The sequence below is a fragment of the Chiloscyllium punctatum genome, chromosome 41, assembly GCF_047496795.1.
Source record: "Chiloscyllium punctatum isolate Juve2018m chromosome 41, sChiPun1.3, whole genome shotgun sequence".
NCBI lineage: Eukaryota > Metazoa > Chordata > Chondrichthyes > Orectolobiformes > Hemiscylliidae > Chiloscyllium > Chiloscyllium punctatum.
This window is the reverse complement of record NC_092779.1, coordinates 18,567,359-18,580,790: the sequence shown is the minus strand read 5'-3', so window position 1 is coordinate 18,580,790 and position 13,432 is coordinate 18,567,359. Positions and strand designations below refer to the sequence as shown.

Below are 13,432 nucleotides of genomic sequence, written 5' to 3'. Positions count from 1 at the left end.
TGATCTTCAACTTCACCACCTTTAACTAACAGCCTTGGATGAGAAACATTATTAAATGCTGCCTGGAAGTCCAATAAGTTAAAATCTATAAATATTCCCCATGCCACTACTTTAGTCACAACTTCAAAATATTTGATGTGACAGGATTAAGTAATGACCTCTGAGTAAGGGCATATCCAGGTAGCACTAGTCATAATATGATTGAATTTTGTATCAAGTTTGAAAGAGGGAAAATGGATCCAAGACTAGTATTTTATGCTTAATTAAGGTCAATTGTGTGACCCTTAAAGCTCAGCCAACTGAAGTAAACTGGGCTAGGAGATAAATCAATGGCAAATATTAAAGGGACATTTCAGAATACTCAAAAAAAAAAGTACATTCCTAAGAAAAAAAAAGCTAGGATTAATTAATGAAGTTAAGATCTTCAATTCAAAAACTTAAGGACAAAGCAGATCATTGCTCAAAGATGAAGAATGGCAGAGAATGATTAACTAAATTAGAGCATCAGAGCAAAATAGCTAAAAGTATAAAAAGATAGCAAGAGTTTCTCTTGCCATATAAAAAGGGAAAGAGTAGGTAAAGTGAGTGTAGGCCATTTGGAGCTTTAGAGTGAGCAATTTATAGTGGATAATAAAGAAATGACGGACGTAATGAATACGTATTTTGCTTCTGTCTTAGAGGATACCAATAAAATTCTAATAATATTTGTAAATCAGGAAGTGGAAAGAAGAGAGGAACTTGATGAAGTTATAATCATTAAGGTTATGAGCCAACTGATGGAGTTACAAGTCTGCACATCCAGATTAACTTCATTCTAGGGTTTTAAAAGAGATTAGATTAGATTCCCTACAGTGTGGAAACAGGCCCTTCGGCCCAACAAGTCCACACCGACCCTCCAAAGAGAAACCCACTCAGACCCATTTCCCTCTGACTAATGCACTTAACACTATGGGCAATGTAGCATGGCCAATTCATTTAGACTGTGGGAGAAATCCACACAGATATGGGGAGAATGTGCAAAATGAGACAGTTATCCGAGGCTAGAATTGAACCTGGGACCCTGGTGCTGTGAGGCAGCAGTGCTAACCACTGAGCCACCGTGCGTGCCACCCATGGATTTGTAGAGGACAGATCACACCTGACAAACTTGATCCTATGAACACACAAACTAGGAGCATCCTGCTCAACCATTCAGTAAGATTGAGGTTGATCTGTTTGCCTTCAAAATCCCACATGCCCATCTCCTGCTGACAACCTTGGATTTCCTGTGGTAAATGAGATAATCAGTACTTAGATGTTGACTTTTCAACTTTCCTTATATTCTGAAAAGGTTCCATCAGACTGGAAAGTAGCAAGAAAACAGGAAACTATAGGTTAGTCATCTTGATGTCTGTTGGTGGGAAGGTTTTGGAATCGATCATTGAGGAAGTTATAAAAACACAACTTAATCAGGAATAGTTAGCATAATCCTGTGAAAGGAAAATCATAGCTGACTTATTGGAATTCTTTGAGGGAGTAACATGTGCTCTGGATAAAGGGGAACCCACCGATATACTGTACTTGGATTTCCAATAGGTATTTGACAAGATTCCACGTAAAAGGTCATTGAGCAAAGTAGAAGCTAATGGTGTCGGAGGAAAGGTAAGGAATTCAGAGTAGAGGAAGATTTGATTGAAGTATGTAAGGTCCTAAATGATCTTAAAAGGGTGTACATGGGATAGACACTTTAACCTTGGGTCATTACAGATCTAGGGGTCACTGTTTTAAAATTTGTGGTCATCCTTTTAGGATGGAGATGAGGGGAACATTTTTTCTGAGAGTTTTGCAACGTTCCAGCTCTTCACCTCAGAATAATTTTAAGACCATTGTAGATAGCTTTGGATTTCCTGACCTAACATGAATCTGTCAGCAGGAGATGGGCATGTGGGATTTTGAACGCAAACAGATCAACCTCGATCTTACTGAATGGTTTGGCAGGATGCTCCTAGTTTGTGTATTCATATGATCAGGTTTGTCAGGTGTATTCTGTCCTCTACAAATCCATACTGGTGATCTGACCAGCTGAACTTTTTTCAGTCACTCAGTCCTTTTATTACAGCCTGTAGTAAATTCCTGATAGCATATCCCTCGTTTCCTTCTGCATCAGCTTTCTTAATTAGTTGAGTGACATGTGTTCCAGTTTCAGTCTTCTTCACTGTGAAGTTGGGTGGTGTGGAAAATTTTTTTTTTCAAGTGGAGCCAGGACCATGTCCTCATCCTGGAGCTCTCAGATTTCTGCTCTTTCATGCCTCCAAACATCTGCAATGGGCTTGAGACCTACCAGGTACCTCCCGGTGACCCCATGTGCTGAAGGCCTGATAAAGGGGACTGTTCATAGGCTTCTCCAAGAAGTTTATCCAGAACGCCCCCAGTAAGAGAGAAGGTCTGAGCCCCATTTATATCTCAAAAGGCAAACGGGAATTGGTCATGCATGCATTTCCATATCTGACCCTGTTCTCAATACAAGGCACTGCCTCCTTTTGTGTATTTGGGTGTCTGAGGTTATTTCGTTGGTTGACAGATGGCAAGGCAACAGCAACAGCAGCATCAGTATCAACTGCTGGCAAATTGTCTAAAATGTCTCTTTATTTTGCTCTCCCCCCTCAGGGACTGGTAACAAATCTAACTTTGGCTTCAAACATCCTGACCAACTGGACCATCTATTCATTAAATATTGACGAAGTGGTGGCAAGTGGCTACTTAAACAAATTCCAGAGGATGACTCCAGAAGCCCCAGCTGAGGTTAATGCGAGTGTGCCAGCCTTTTATTTAGGTACCTTTGTGATTCCAAATGGTATTCCAGATCTACCTCAAGATACATACCTTAAATTTCCTGGATGGACTAAGGTAAGTGAAAGATTTGAATTACATCTGAGTAATAACCATGAGCATGGAATGTAACACATTTCAAACAAGTGTCGTTCTTGTTCTGAGAGACCACCACATGTTTTGAATGGATGTCAGATAATATGTGTTGCCCATCCTTAATTGCCCTTGAACTGATTGACCTGCTGGGCCACTTCAGAGGGCAATTAAGAGTCAGTCACTTTGCTGTGGATCTGGAGTCGCATGTAGGCCAGACCAGGTGCCAAAGGACATTAGCAAACCAGTTGGTTTTTATGACAACCCAAGATATCATGGTCATCATTCCTGAGACTGGTTTTCAATTCCAGAATTATTAATTAAATTTAAGTTCCTCCATCTGCTGTGTTGAATTTTGAACATGTGTCTCTCAATCATTAGGCAAAAGTGAGGACTGCAGATGCTGAAGATTAGAGTCGAGAGTGTGGTACTGGAAAAGCACAGCAGGTCGGGTATTACCCAAGGAGCAGGAGAGTCCTGATGAAAGGCTTTTGCTCGAAAACGTTGATTCTCCTGCTCCTTGGATGCTGCCTGACCTGCTGTGCTTTTCCAGCGCCACACTTTCATCCTTGTAGAGCCTTAGCCTGGTCACCTGTATTATTAGGAATGAGGGTGGATTTGGGGAGTACAGTGAGAGAGGGACTCACTGAGATCTTTGTAGAGAGAGGCGGAGAACTTCTTCAAGGTAGGCATCCTTGGAAGAGGCTTCGCACTCGGGTTGAAATCACTAGGGCAAAGTGAGGTCTGCAGATGCTGGAGTCAGAGTCGCGAGTGTGGTGCTGGAAAATCCCTCATTCCTGAAGAAGGGCTCCGGCCCGAAACGTCGATTCTCCTGCTTCTCGGATGCTGCCTGACCTGCTTTGCTTTTCCAGCAACACACTCTTGACTCTGACTCCAGCATCTGCAGTCCTCACTTTCTCCCACCTGTATTATTAGCCCAGTGATATTATCTCTGAGCTACCATCTTGTGTCTCACTCTCACTCTGACAAGCTGGAAGCCAAAGGATAGCATAACTGTGTTTTGCTGAAGTTCAGAAAGAGTGGGGACTGATGAACCCCAGGGGTCAAGTCTAAGTCTAAGAATATGTAAACGATTTGGACTAACTGGAGCACAACACTGATGTGAACTGATGTCAGAGAAATAGATGTCATAGTCTGGATTTATTCATTGAAGAAACAATTTGAATAAGGGCTATTTTTAAATGCTGTTACATATAAAACTGAAATCAGGAGATCTGAGGCAGCAGATATTAAAATTCTATTGAACTGCTCTGATGCTGTTTATTTTAGATTGATTCGCAATAAGGAGGCAATTGATGTCACTGAGTTTGAAAATATCAAAAGAAGAATCACGTTTGTAATTGAATATTTGAGGGGTGCTGGCTGATTATAAAATTCACAAGATATAATGCAGGAGTTCTGGATGTGGAAAGTCATTCATTCCATTGTAATTTATCTGTCAATAAAGAACCCGCAGTTTCCTCCTATTGTAGCATCTAATTGTTCCTTAAATGACCAGGGACTTTCAAATTGCATTTGACAACGTTCATGACATCTATCAGTAGCAGCTCAGATAGAAAGTTGGTAAAGCAAATGAGAACGATGGAATTAAAACCAAAAATGCTGGGAATTCTCAGCGGCATCTACAGGGGCAGAGAAATAGAGTAGATTTTCGGGTGGGAGACCTTTTAGTAGAATTCGAAAAAAGTAGAATTACAGAGGTTAAAAGCAAGCATAGAGCCAGGTCAAGGGCTGAGGGATGAAGAAAAAATATGAAAATATGAAACTGAGTGGAATTTAGCAGTGATAGTATTTGGCAAGATAATGAGAAAAGAGAAGGAAACAGAAGGTGGGTGTAGAGAAGGTGGAAATGGAAAAAGTATAATTCTTGTCATCAGCTGCTGCCCAAACTAATGAGGTCACAGATTTTGTTCTAAAATTGTTGAACTCTGTTAAGTCCAGAGGGTTGTAAAATATGTAATTATTAGGTTTTCTTGCTCCAGCGACTGTCTAGCTTCGTAGAACAGCTTCGCAGGTCAGAGTCACAGTGGTGTGAAGACTTCAAGTGACAGGTAATGGAAGCTCTGGGTCAGGTCTGCAGACAAAGAAGAAATGGTTTTGACAGGAGGTCAACCAATCTGTATTTGGTCTTATTGTAGAGGATGCTGTGTACGAAATCGCAAGTGAGTTCGAGTAAATCGATGCTTCACCTGAATGACGAGGAATCTGGAGGTGAAAAGGCTGGCGTTGCATCACCTGGTTTTACATGGAAAAGCTCAGTGGGAACAGGAGGTGGTGTTGGAGTCGATTGAGGAGTGGTGCAAGATGTAGCTGAAGGAGAGGGTGGCCAAGCATGTGTTTCATGGCATCACATTAGAATGGACAATGGATGATTCACTGGAAGATGATGGGATCAGAGGTTTAGGATAAGGAAACTGTTATGGTCAGGGGAATGGTGAGAACACGATTGTTGGGAATGGAAGTGGATGTGACCAAGGGCTTTGTCAGTGGCAGACGAGGAGAATCCTTGGTTGCCATGAAAGGAAGACATCTTGAGAGTTATGGTATAGAAAATGACATAATCAGAACAGAGGCAATTTTTGCCTCAATTATTCTATCAGAAGGCCATGCCACATGTTAAATCATTCTGCCTGAGTATGGGTGTGTAAATAGGTGCTTGCGTCAGACTTGTATTTTATAGTTTGAGTCTGTAACTCTTTGTCCTCAGTTTAATTTAATGCAGCATAATTTCCTGGATTTGCCTTTTTAGAGCAGTTACCGTTTTAGGTATCTTCTCAGGTTGAGTTTCTTTAGTCTGGCTTCACAGTGTGAATACTTCAAAGTCTCGTTCTCAGCAACTAGAAGTGTACTCAAGATGTTAGCTGGCCAAGATATAATATAGTTTGATTGTAGGGATGGTGAATGTTGTATATGTACCTTGCTTTGTTGTGGCTTTGCCTGGCAGTTAGTCCCCTATGTGGCTGTAAGCAGCACACAGTCTCAGAAATTTGTTTGTTGTAACACCTAATTCATAACTTGTAACATGTTTTACTGTTTTAAATGAACTAACCCGTGGAGTTAATCGATCCCTGATAAGCAACCATTATTAGACTGTTACCATTAATGTCAAGATGAACCATGGTGGAAAATATCATACTGATGAGAGCGATCAAACTTGAACAGTCAGCAAGCAAGTTAATCTACATGTACAGCTCATGGTCAATGGTCTTAATTGGGCATAAAGTGCATGAGACAACTTTTGATGTCTTTCTTTCATTAAAGTGTCAGTGTTGAAAACACAGCTTGCTAGTAAGCAGACACATTCATATCAAGAGGCCAGTTTAACTTACTTGAGAAAGGCAATTAATCAGGGTGTGTGCCAGTCGGATAGCAAGCAAGGGAAGTCAAAGGCACATTGTTGAAATGCAAAATTCCCTATTTTAAATTGGGACACAGCAGACCAGAATTCAAAATGTTTAAACAATATTCGGAACATTGATTTCTTGATTTGCATGTTGCAATACAAGCCATTAAGATTTGCTTAGCAATTGGGAATGAGGTCTCCAAAGACTTAACATGTAGGGATTAACAGTCAGAGAGCCAAAAGATCCTGAAATTTATGGATCTCATTAGAAGACCTAATCACGGTCTGATTAAACTTCCATACTCATCCACTAGAATTCATGTAATTAAGACAGGAACATACAGAATGCTTGGACCACTTTGTTAGCTGATGCAAGGGAAGGATTTCTAGATGGAGAACGAGTAAAAGAATTATTGAATTGGTAAATGCACCTACCCCATAGAAGTTAATCAGAAAGATTTATTAGACAAACTGAAGGATGGACGTAAGTATGATGCAGTCCTCTCAGATTAGCAAAGTTTACAGGTTCGAATTACAAACTCAATTTGATAGAGACAGTAAGCATAGCAACACAGAAAGATGTGGCCTTCTGCATGCCCCAAGGAAATGCCCAGTTTTCACCTCAGTTTGTGAGGCGTGTGTCAGGAAAACCTTCCAGTATACAACAGTTCACTAATTCAATATGTAGGGCAAGTGATAACAACCAACCTGGATGTTACCAATATTCTACATCACAGACACTGCAGAACCAGCAATTGGAGGTATGCCCTGTGCTGTGACCAACCACTCATCACAATGCATGGAGACACAACAGAAACTGCACAGCTGATTCAAGAAATAATTATAGAATTGAGTATAAAAGAACAGAACATTTAATGTCTGACGTTGTGAGAGCTTACAATATCAGTTTTCAGTGTATAGGAGAATGAAAGGCCAAGTAAAAGGGATGAACCACTAGCTCAAGAGAGTGTGGAAAGGGTCAGGAATCTACCTTCAGGCACAGTAGATTAGAGGACAACTATGAGAAGGAGTGGTCAACACAGGACTGATGATGATGTGCTTAAATGCATGCAGCATATAAAACAAAGTAAATGAGTTTATAACGAAGATTGAAATTTGGCAGGTATGATGTTATGGGTATCGCAGCGTCATGGCTGCAAGGGGATCAGCCGCGAACTAAATATCCAAGGATTTTAATTCTTGCAAAAGGACAGGCAGCTGGGCAGAAGAAGGCAGGGTTCCCTTGTTAGTAAGAAGTGAAATTAAATTGGTAGAGAGAAGCAATGTAGAGTCAGGGGGTGTAGTATCTGTGTAGGTAGAGTTGAGGACCAATGAGAGTTATGTATAGGTCTTCTAACAGTAGAGGACAACTAAAAAAAGTAATGAGGGGAGAAGATGAAATAGGAAGGTAGCTAGTTAAGAATCACTTTGACCAGATCGGCTATACCCCAGGATTCTGAAGGAGATGGCTGAGGAAATTGTGGAGAAGTTGGTGGTGATCTTTTAGGAATCACTAGAGTTACAGAGGGTTCCAGAGGACTGGAAAATGGCTAATGTTTAAGAGAGGAGGAAGACACAAGACAGGAGATTTTAGGCTGGTTAGCCTAACTTCAGTTTTCGATAAGATTTTAGAGTCCATCATTAAGGACGAGATTGCAGGGTACTTGGAAATGCGTGCTAAAATAGGGCTGAGTCAGCATGGCTTCATCAAGTGGAGGTCATGTATGACAAATCTATTAGAATTAATTAAGAAGGTACCAAGCAAGTTAGACAAAGGAAAGGCAGTGAACATGAACTGTTGGGTTTCCAGAAGGTCTTTGACAAGTGCCATACTGGAGACAGCTAAATTAGATAAGAGCCCATGATGTTAGGGACAAGGTATTGGCATGGATTGGGGATTGACTGATTGACATAAGATAGGGAGGCTGAATGGCAGCCAGTGTCTAATGGAGTTCCACAGGGGTCGTTGTTGGGACCACAACTATTCATATTATATATTATATATTCACCATCTGGCCAAAGGAACACAGAGCATTGTTGTTGTGTTTGCAGATGACGCAAAGATAGGTAGTCCTGAGGAAGTGGGGTGGCTCCTTGGATAGACAAGGATAATGAACAAAAAAGTGGCAGATGGAAATATGTTGTGGGGATGTGTGAGATTATGCGCTTTGGTAGGAAGACAAGAGACAGAGACTATTTTCTAAGTGGAGAAAGGCTTTAGAAATCTGAAGAAAAATGGAACTTAGGAGTCCTGATTCAGAATTCTGTCAAGGTTAACATGCAGGTTCAGTTGGCAGATAGGAAGACAAATGCAATGTTTACTTTCAATTCAAGAGGGCTGGAATACACGAGCAGAGATCTACTAGTGAGGCTGTCTAATGCTGAGTCAGACCATATTTGGAAAATTGTAAGCAGTTTTTGTCCTCATTTCAGAAAGGATATGCTGGCCTTGGAGGGTATGCAGAGGAGGTTTGTAAGAATGATCCTCGGGATGAAGGGCTCGACATGTGAGAAGCGACTGATGACACCGAGTCTTTCCTTGATGGAGTTTATAAGGTTGAGGGGGATCTGATTGACACTTGCAGAATGCTGAGAGGCCTAGATAGATTGGATGTGGAGAATATGTTGCCACTTATAGGAGAGACTAGCACCAGAAGGCACAGCCACAGAGTGAAGAAATGACCTTTTAGTTCTGAGATGAGGAAGAATTTCTTCAGGCAGAGGTTGGGGAATCTGTGGAACTCATTGCCAGAGAAGGCTGTGGAGGCCAAGTCATTGACTGTGTTGAAGACAGAGATAGAAATGTTTTTGATTAGTAAGGAGATCAAAGTTTAAGCAGAGAAGTCAGGGGTTAAGGAACATATCAGCCATGATTGAATGGCAGAGCAGACTCAATGGACCAAATTGTTTAAATCTGCTCCTAAATCTTATGGTCAGCCTGAACTCCAAGCTAGGCTGTAGGTAATGACAAACGTACAAAAGCAGCTGGAGATGCACACTATTATTTTAGACTAGATTAGACTGTTATAGAGTCATAGAGATGTACAGCATGGAAACCCTTTGGTCCAACCCGTCCATGCCGACCAGATATCCCAACCAAATCTAGTCCCACCTGCCAGCATCTGGCCCATAACCCTCCAAACCCTTCCTATTCATACACCCATCCAAATGCCTCTTAAATGTTGTAATTGTACCAGCCTCCACCACATCCTCTAGCAGCTCATTCCATACACGTACCACCCTCTGCATGAAAAAGTTGGCCCATGGGTCTCTTTTGTATCTTTCTCCTCTCACCCTAAACCTATGCCCTCTAGTTCTGGACTCCCCCACCACAGGGAAAAGACTTTGCCTATTTATCCTATCCACGCCCCTCATAATTTTGTAAACCTCTATAAGGTCACCCCTCAGCCTCCGACACTCCAGGGAAAACAGCCCCAGCCTGTTCAGCCTCTCCCTGTAGCTCAGATCCTCCAACCCTGGCACATCCTTGTAAATCTTTTCTGAACCCTTTCAAGTTTCACAACATATTTGCGATAGGAAGGAGACCAGAATTGCACGCAATATTGCAACAGTGGCCTAACCAATGTCCTGTACAGCCACAACATGACCTCCCAACTCCTGTACTCAGTACTCTGACCAATAAAGGAAAGCGTACCAAATGCCTTCATCACTATCCTCTCTACCTGTGACTCCACTTTTAAGGAGCTATGAACCTGCACTCCAAGGTCTCTTTGTTTAGCAACACTCCCTAGGACCTTACCATTAAGTGTATAAGTCCTGCTAAGATTTGCTTTCCCAAAATGCAGCACCTCACATTTATCTGAATTAAATTCCATCTGCCACTTCTCAGCCCATTGGCCCATCTGGTCCAGATCCTGTTGTAATCTGAGGTAACCCTCTTCGCTATCCACTACACCCCCAATTTTGGTGTCATCTGCAAACTTACTAACTGTACCTCTTATACTCACATCCAAATCATTGATGTAAATGACAAAAAGTAGAGGGCCCATCACCGATCCTTGTGGCACTCCACTGGTCACAGGCCTCCAGTCTGGAAAACAACCCTCCACCACCACCCTCTGTCTTCTATCTTTGAGCCAGTTCTATATCCAAATGGCTAGTTCTCTCTGTATTCCATGAGATCTAACCTTGCTAATTAGTCTCATATATGAAACCTTGTTGAACGCCTTACTGAAGTCTATATAGATCACATCTACTGCTCTGCCCTTATCAATCTTTGTTACTTCTTTAAAAAACTCAATCAAGTTTGAGACATGATTTCCCACATACAAAGCCATGTTGACTATCCCTAATCCCTAATCCCTAACTTGCCTTTCCAAATACATGTGCATCCTGTCCCTCAGGATTCCCTCCAACAACTTGCCCACCACTGAGGTCAGGCTCACTGGCCTATAGTTCCCTGGCTTGTCTTTACCGCCCTTCTTAAACAGTGGCACCACGTTTGCCAACCTCCAGTCTTCCGGCACCTCACCTGTGACTATTGATGATACAAATATCTCAGCAAGAGGCCCAGCAATCATTTCTCCAGCTTCCCACAGAGTTCTCAGGTACACCTGATCAGGTCCTGGGGATTTATCCACCTTTAACCGTTTCAAGACATCCAGCATGTCCTCCTCTGTAATCTGGACATTTTGCAAGATGTCACCATCTATTTCCCTACAGTCTATATCTCCCATATCCTTTTCCACAGTAAATACTGGTGCAAAATTCTCATTTAGTATCTCCCCCATTTTCTGTGGCTCCATACAAAGGTTGCCTTGCTGATCTTTGAGGGGCCCTATTCTCTCCCGTTACCCTTTTGTCCTTAATATATTTGTAAAAACTCCTTTGGATTCTCCTTAATTCTATTTTCCAAAGCTGTCCCCGTTTTGCCCTCCTGATTTCCCTCTTAAGTATACTCCTACTTTCTTTCTACTCTTCTAAGGATTCACTCGATCTATCCTGTCTTTACCTGAATATGCTTCCTTCTTTTTCTTAACCAAACCCTCAATTTCTTTAGTCATCCAGCATTCCCTATAGCTACCAGCCTTCCCTTTCACCCTGACAGGAATATACTTTCTGTGGATTCTTGTTATCTCATTTCTGAAGGCTTCCCATTTTCCAGCCGTCCCTTTACCTGCGAACATCTGCCTCCAATCAGCTTTTGAAAGTTCTTGCCTAATACTGTCAAAATTGGCCTTTTCTCCAATTTAGAACTTCAACTTTTAGATCTGATCTATCCTTTTCCATCACTATTTTAAAACAAATAGAATTATGGTCGCTGGCCCCAAAGTGCTCCCCCACTGACACCTCAGTCACCTGCCCTGCCTTATTTCCCAAGAGTAGGTTAGGTTTTGCACCTTCTCTAGTAGGTACATCAACATACTGAATCAGAAAATTGTGTTGTACACACAAGAAATTCCTCTCCATCTAAACCTTTAACACTATGGCAGTCCCAGTCGATGTTTGGAAAGTTAAAATCCCCTACCATAATTACCCTATTATTCTTACAGATAGCTGAGATCTCCTTACAAATTTGTTTCTCAATTTCCCTCTGACTATTAGGGGGTCTATAATACAATCCCAATAATGTGATCATCCCTTTCTTATTTCTCAGTTCCACCCAAATAACTTCCCTGGATGTATTTCCGGGAATATCCTCCCTCAGCACAGCTGTGATGCTATCCCTTATCAAAAATGCTACTCCCCCTCCTCTCTTGCCTCCCTTTCTATCCTTCCTGTAGCATTTGTATCCTGGAACATTAAGCTGCCAGTCCTGTCCATCCCTGAGCCATGTTTCCATAATTGCTATGATATCCCAGTCCCATGTTCCTAACCATGCCCTGAGTTCATCTGCCTTCCCTGTTAGGCCCCATACATTGAAATAAATGCAGTTTAATTTATTAGTCCTACCTTGTCCCTGCCTGCCCTGACTGTTTGACTCACTTCTGTTCTCAGCTGTACCCGTTTCAGATCGATCTCTTTCCTCACTATCTCCACTATCTCTCTGGGTTCCACTCCACCCCCCCCACCCCTCCCCCCACCTTATGAGTTTAAATCCTCCCAAGCAGTTCTAGCAAATTTCCCTGCCAGTATATTAGTCCCTTTCCAATTTAGGTGCAATCCGTCCTTCTTGTACAGGTCACTTCTACCCCAAAAGAGATTCCAATGATCCAAAAATGTGAATCCTTCTCCCATACACCAGCTCCTCAGCCATGTATTCATCTGCTCTATCCTCCTATTCCTGCCCTCACTAGCTCGTAACACTGAGAGTAATCCAGATATTACTACCCTTGAGGACCTCCTTTCTAAATTTCTGCCTAATTCTCTGTAATCTCCCTTCAGAGTCTCAACCTTTTCCCATCCAATGTCGTTGGTTCCAATGTGGACAATGACCTCCTTATCATTAGCATGGCATTGGGGATTGCTGACAATTCTGTTGTTTCTGTCAATTGAATTAAAACATAAATATAAAATGATTTTAAGATATGAAATTTGAGTGTAGGTCTTATATAACCAAATATAAAAACAATCAATCGTTTCTCTCAGGCCTCAATTCTTGTCCAGTTCATCCTGATTACAATGTTCAAAACTAATTGCAGGTCAGGCAAGTATCTGTGGAGACAGAGTTGACATTTCATGCCTGTGACCTCTCACTAGATGTTTTTATTTCAGATTTCCAGCACCTGCAGTATTTTATTTATGCACTTGATGGCTTTTGAAGTGTTAGACTATCTCTCCAATTTGCAACTTCGCCGCAGTCTTACCTGTGGGTTATGAATTCTTGATGATGAAACACGAACAAGCTTCAAGTTCCAGTTACGCCAGGGCTGAGTGCATGTCAGTGAAGGTATACTGTGACCAATAGTACCTCACCCAACACATACAGTTCTGCATTCTCAACATTGTGCCTTGCAGCATGTTGTCTTGGGCATATATCTAAGTTTTGAATCTCTATTTGTTGGACTCTTATCTTTCTAGACACAATCGTCAGACCTAATCATTTCTGTTATTGACAATGAGTTCTAATATGTGAAATAGCAATTGTTTTTCCCCTTTTTAACATTGTAGGTTCATCAAGCTTCTCTTTGACTAAAATTGGACAGATGGTGTATGAGTGAGATTCTTATTGACAGTAACGACAAAGAATAGAAAGTTCTGACTCAA

The 13,432-nt window shown here is 41.6% G+C and overlaps 1 protein-coding gene across 1 annotated transcript in view; it reads left to right on the top strand.

The window, feature by feature from the left end:
- The window catches only part of glb1 (galactosidase, beta 1), an 88,146-nt gene that overhangs the window by 43,639 nt on the left and 31,075 nt on the right, over positions 1–13,432 (top strand). Inside the window, exon 15 of the mRNA XM_072560493.1 lies at positions 2,647–2,886. Coding sequence (XP_072416594.1) covers positions 2,647–2,886 — 240 coding nt within the window. The remainder of the gene's footprint in view (positions 1–2,646; positions 2,887–13,432) is intronic.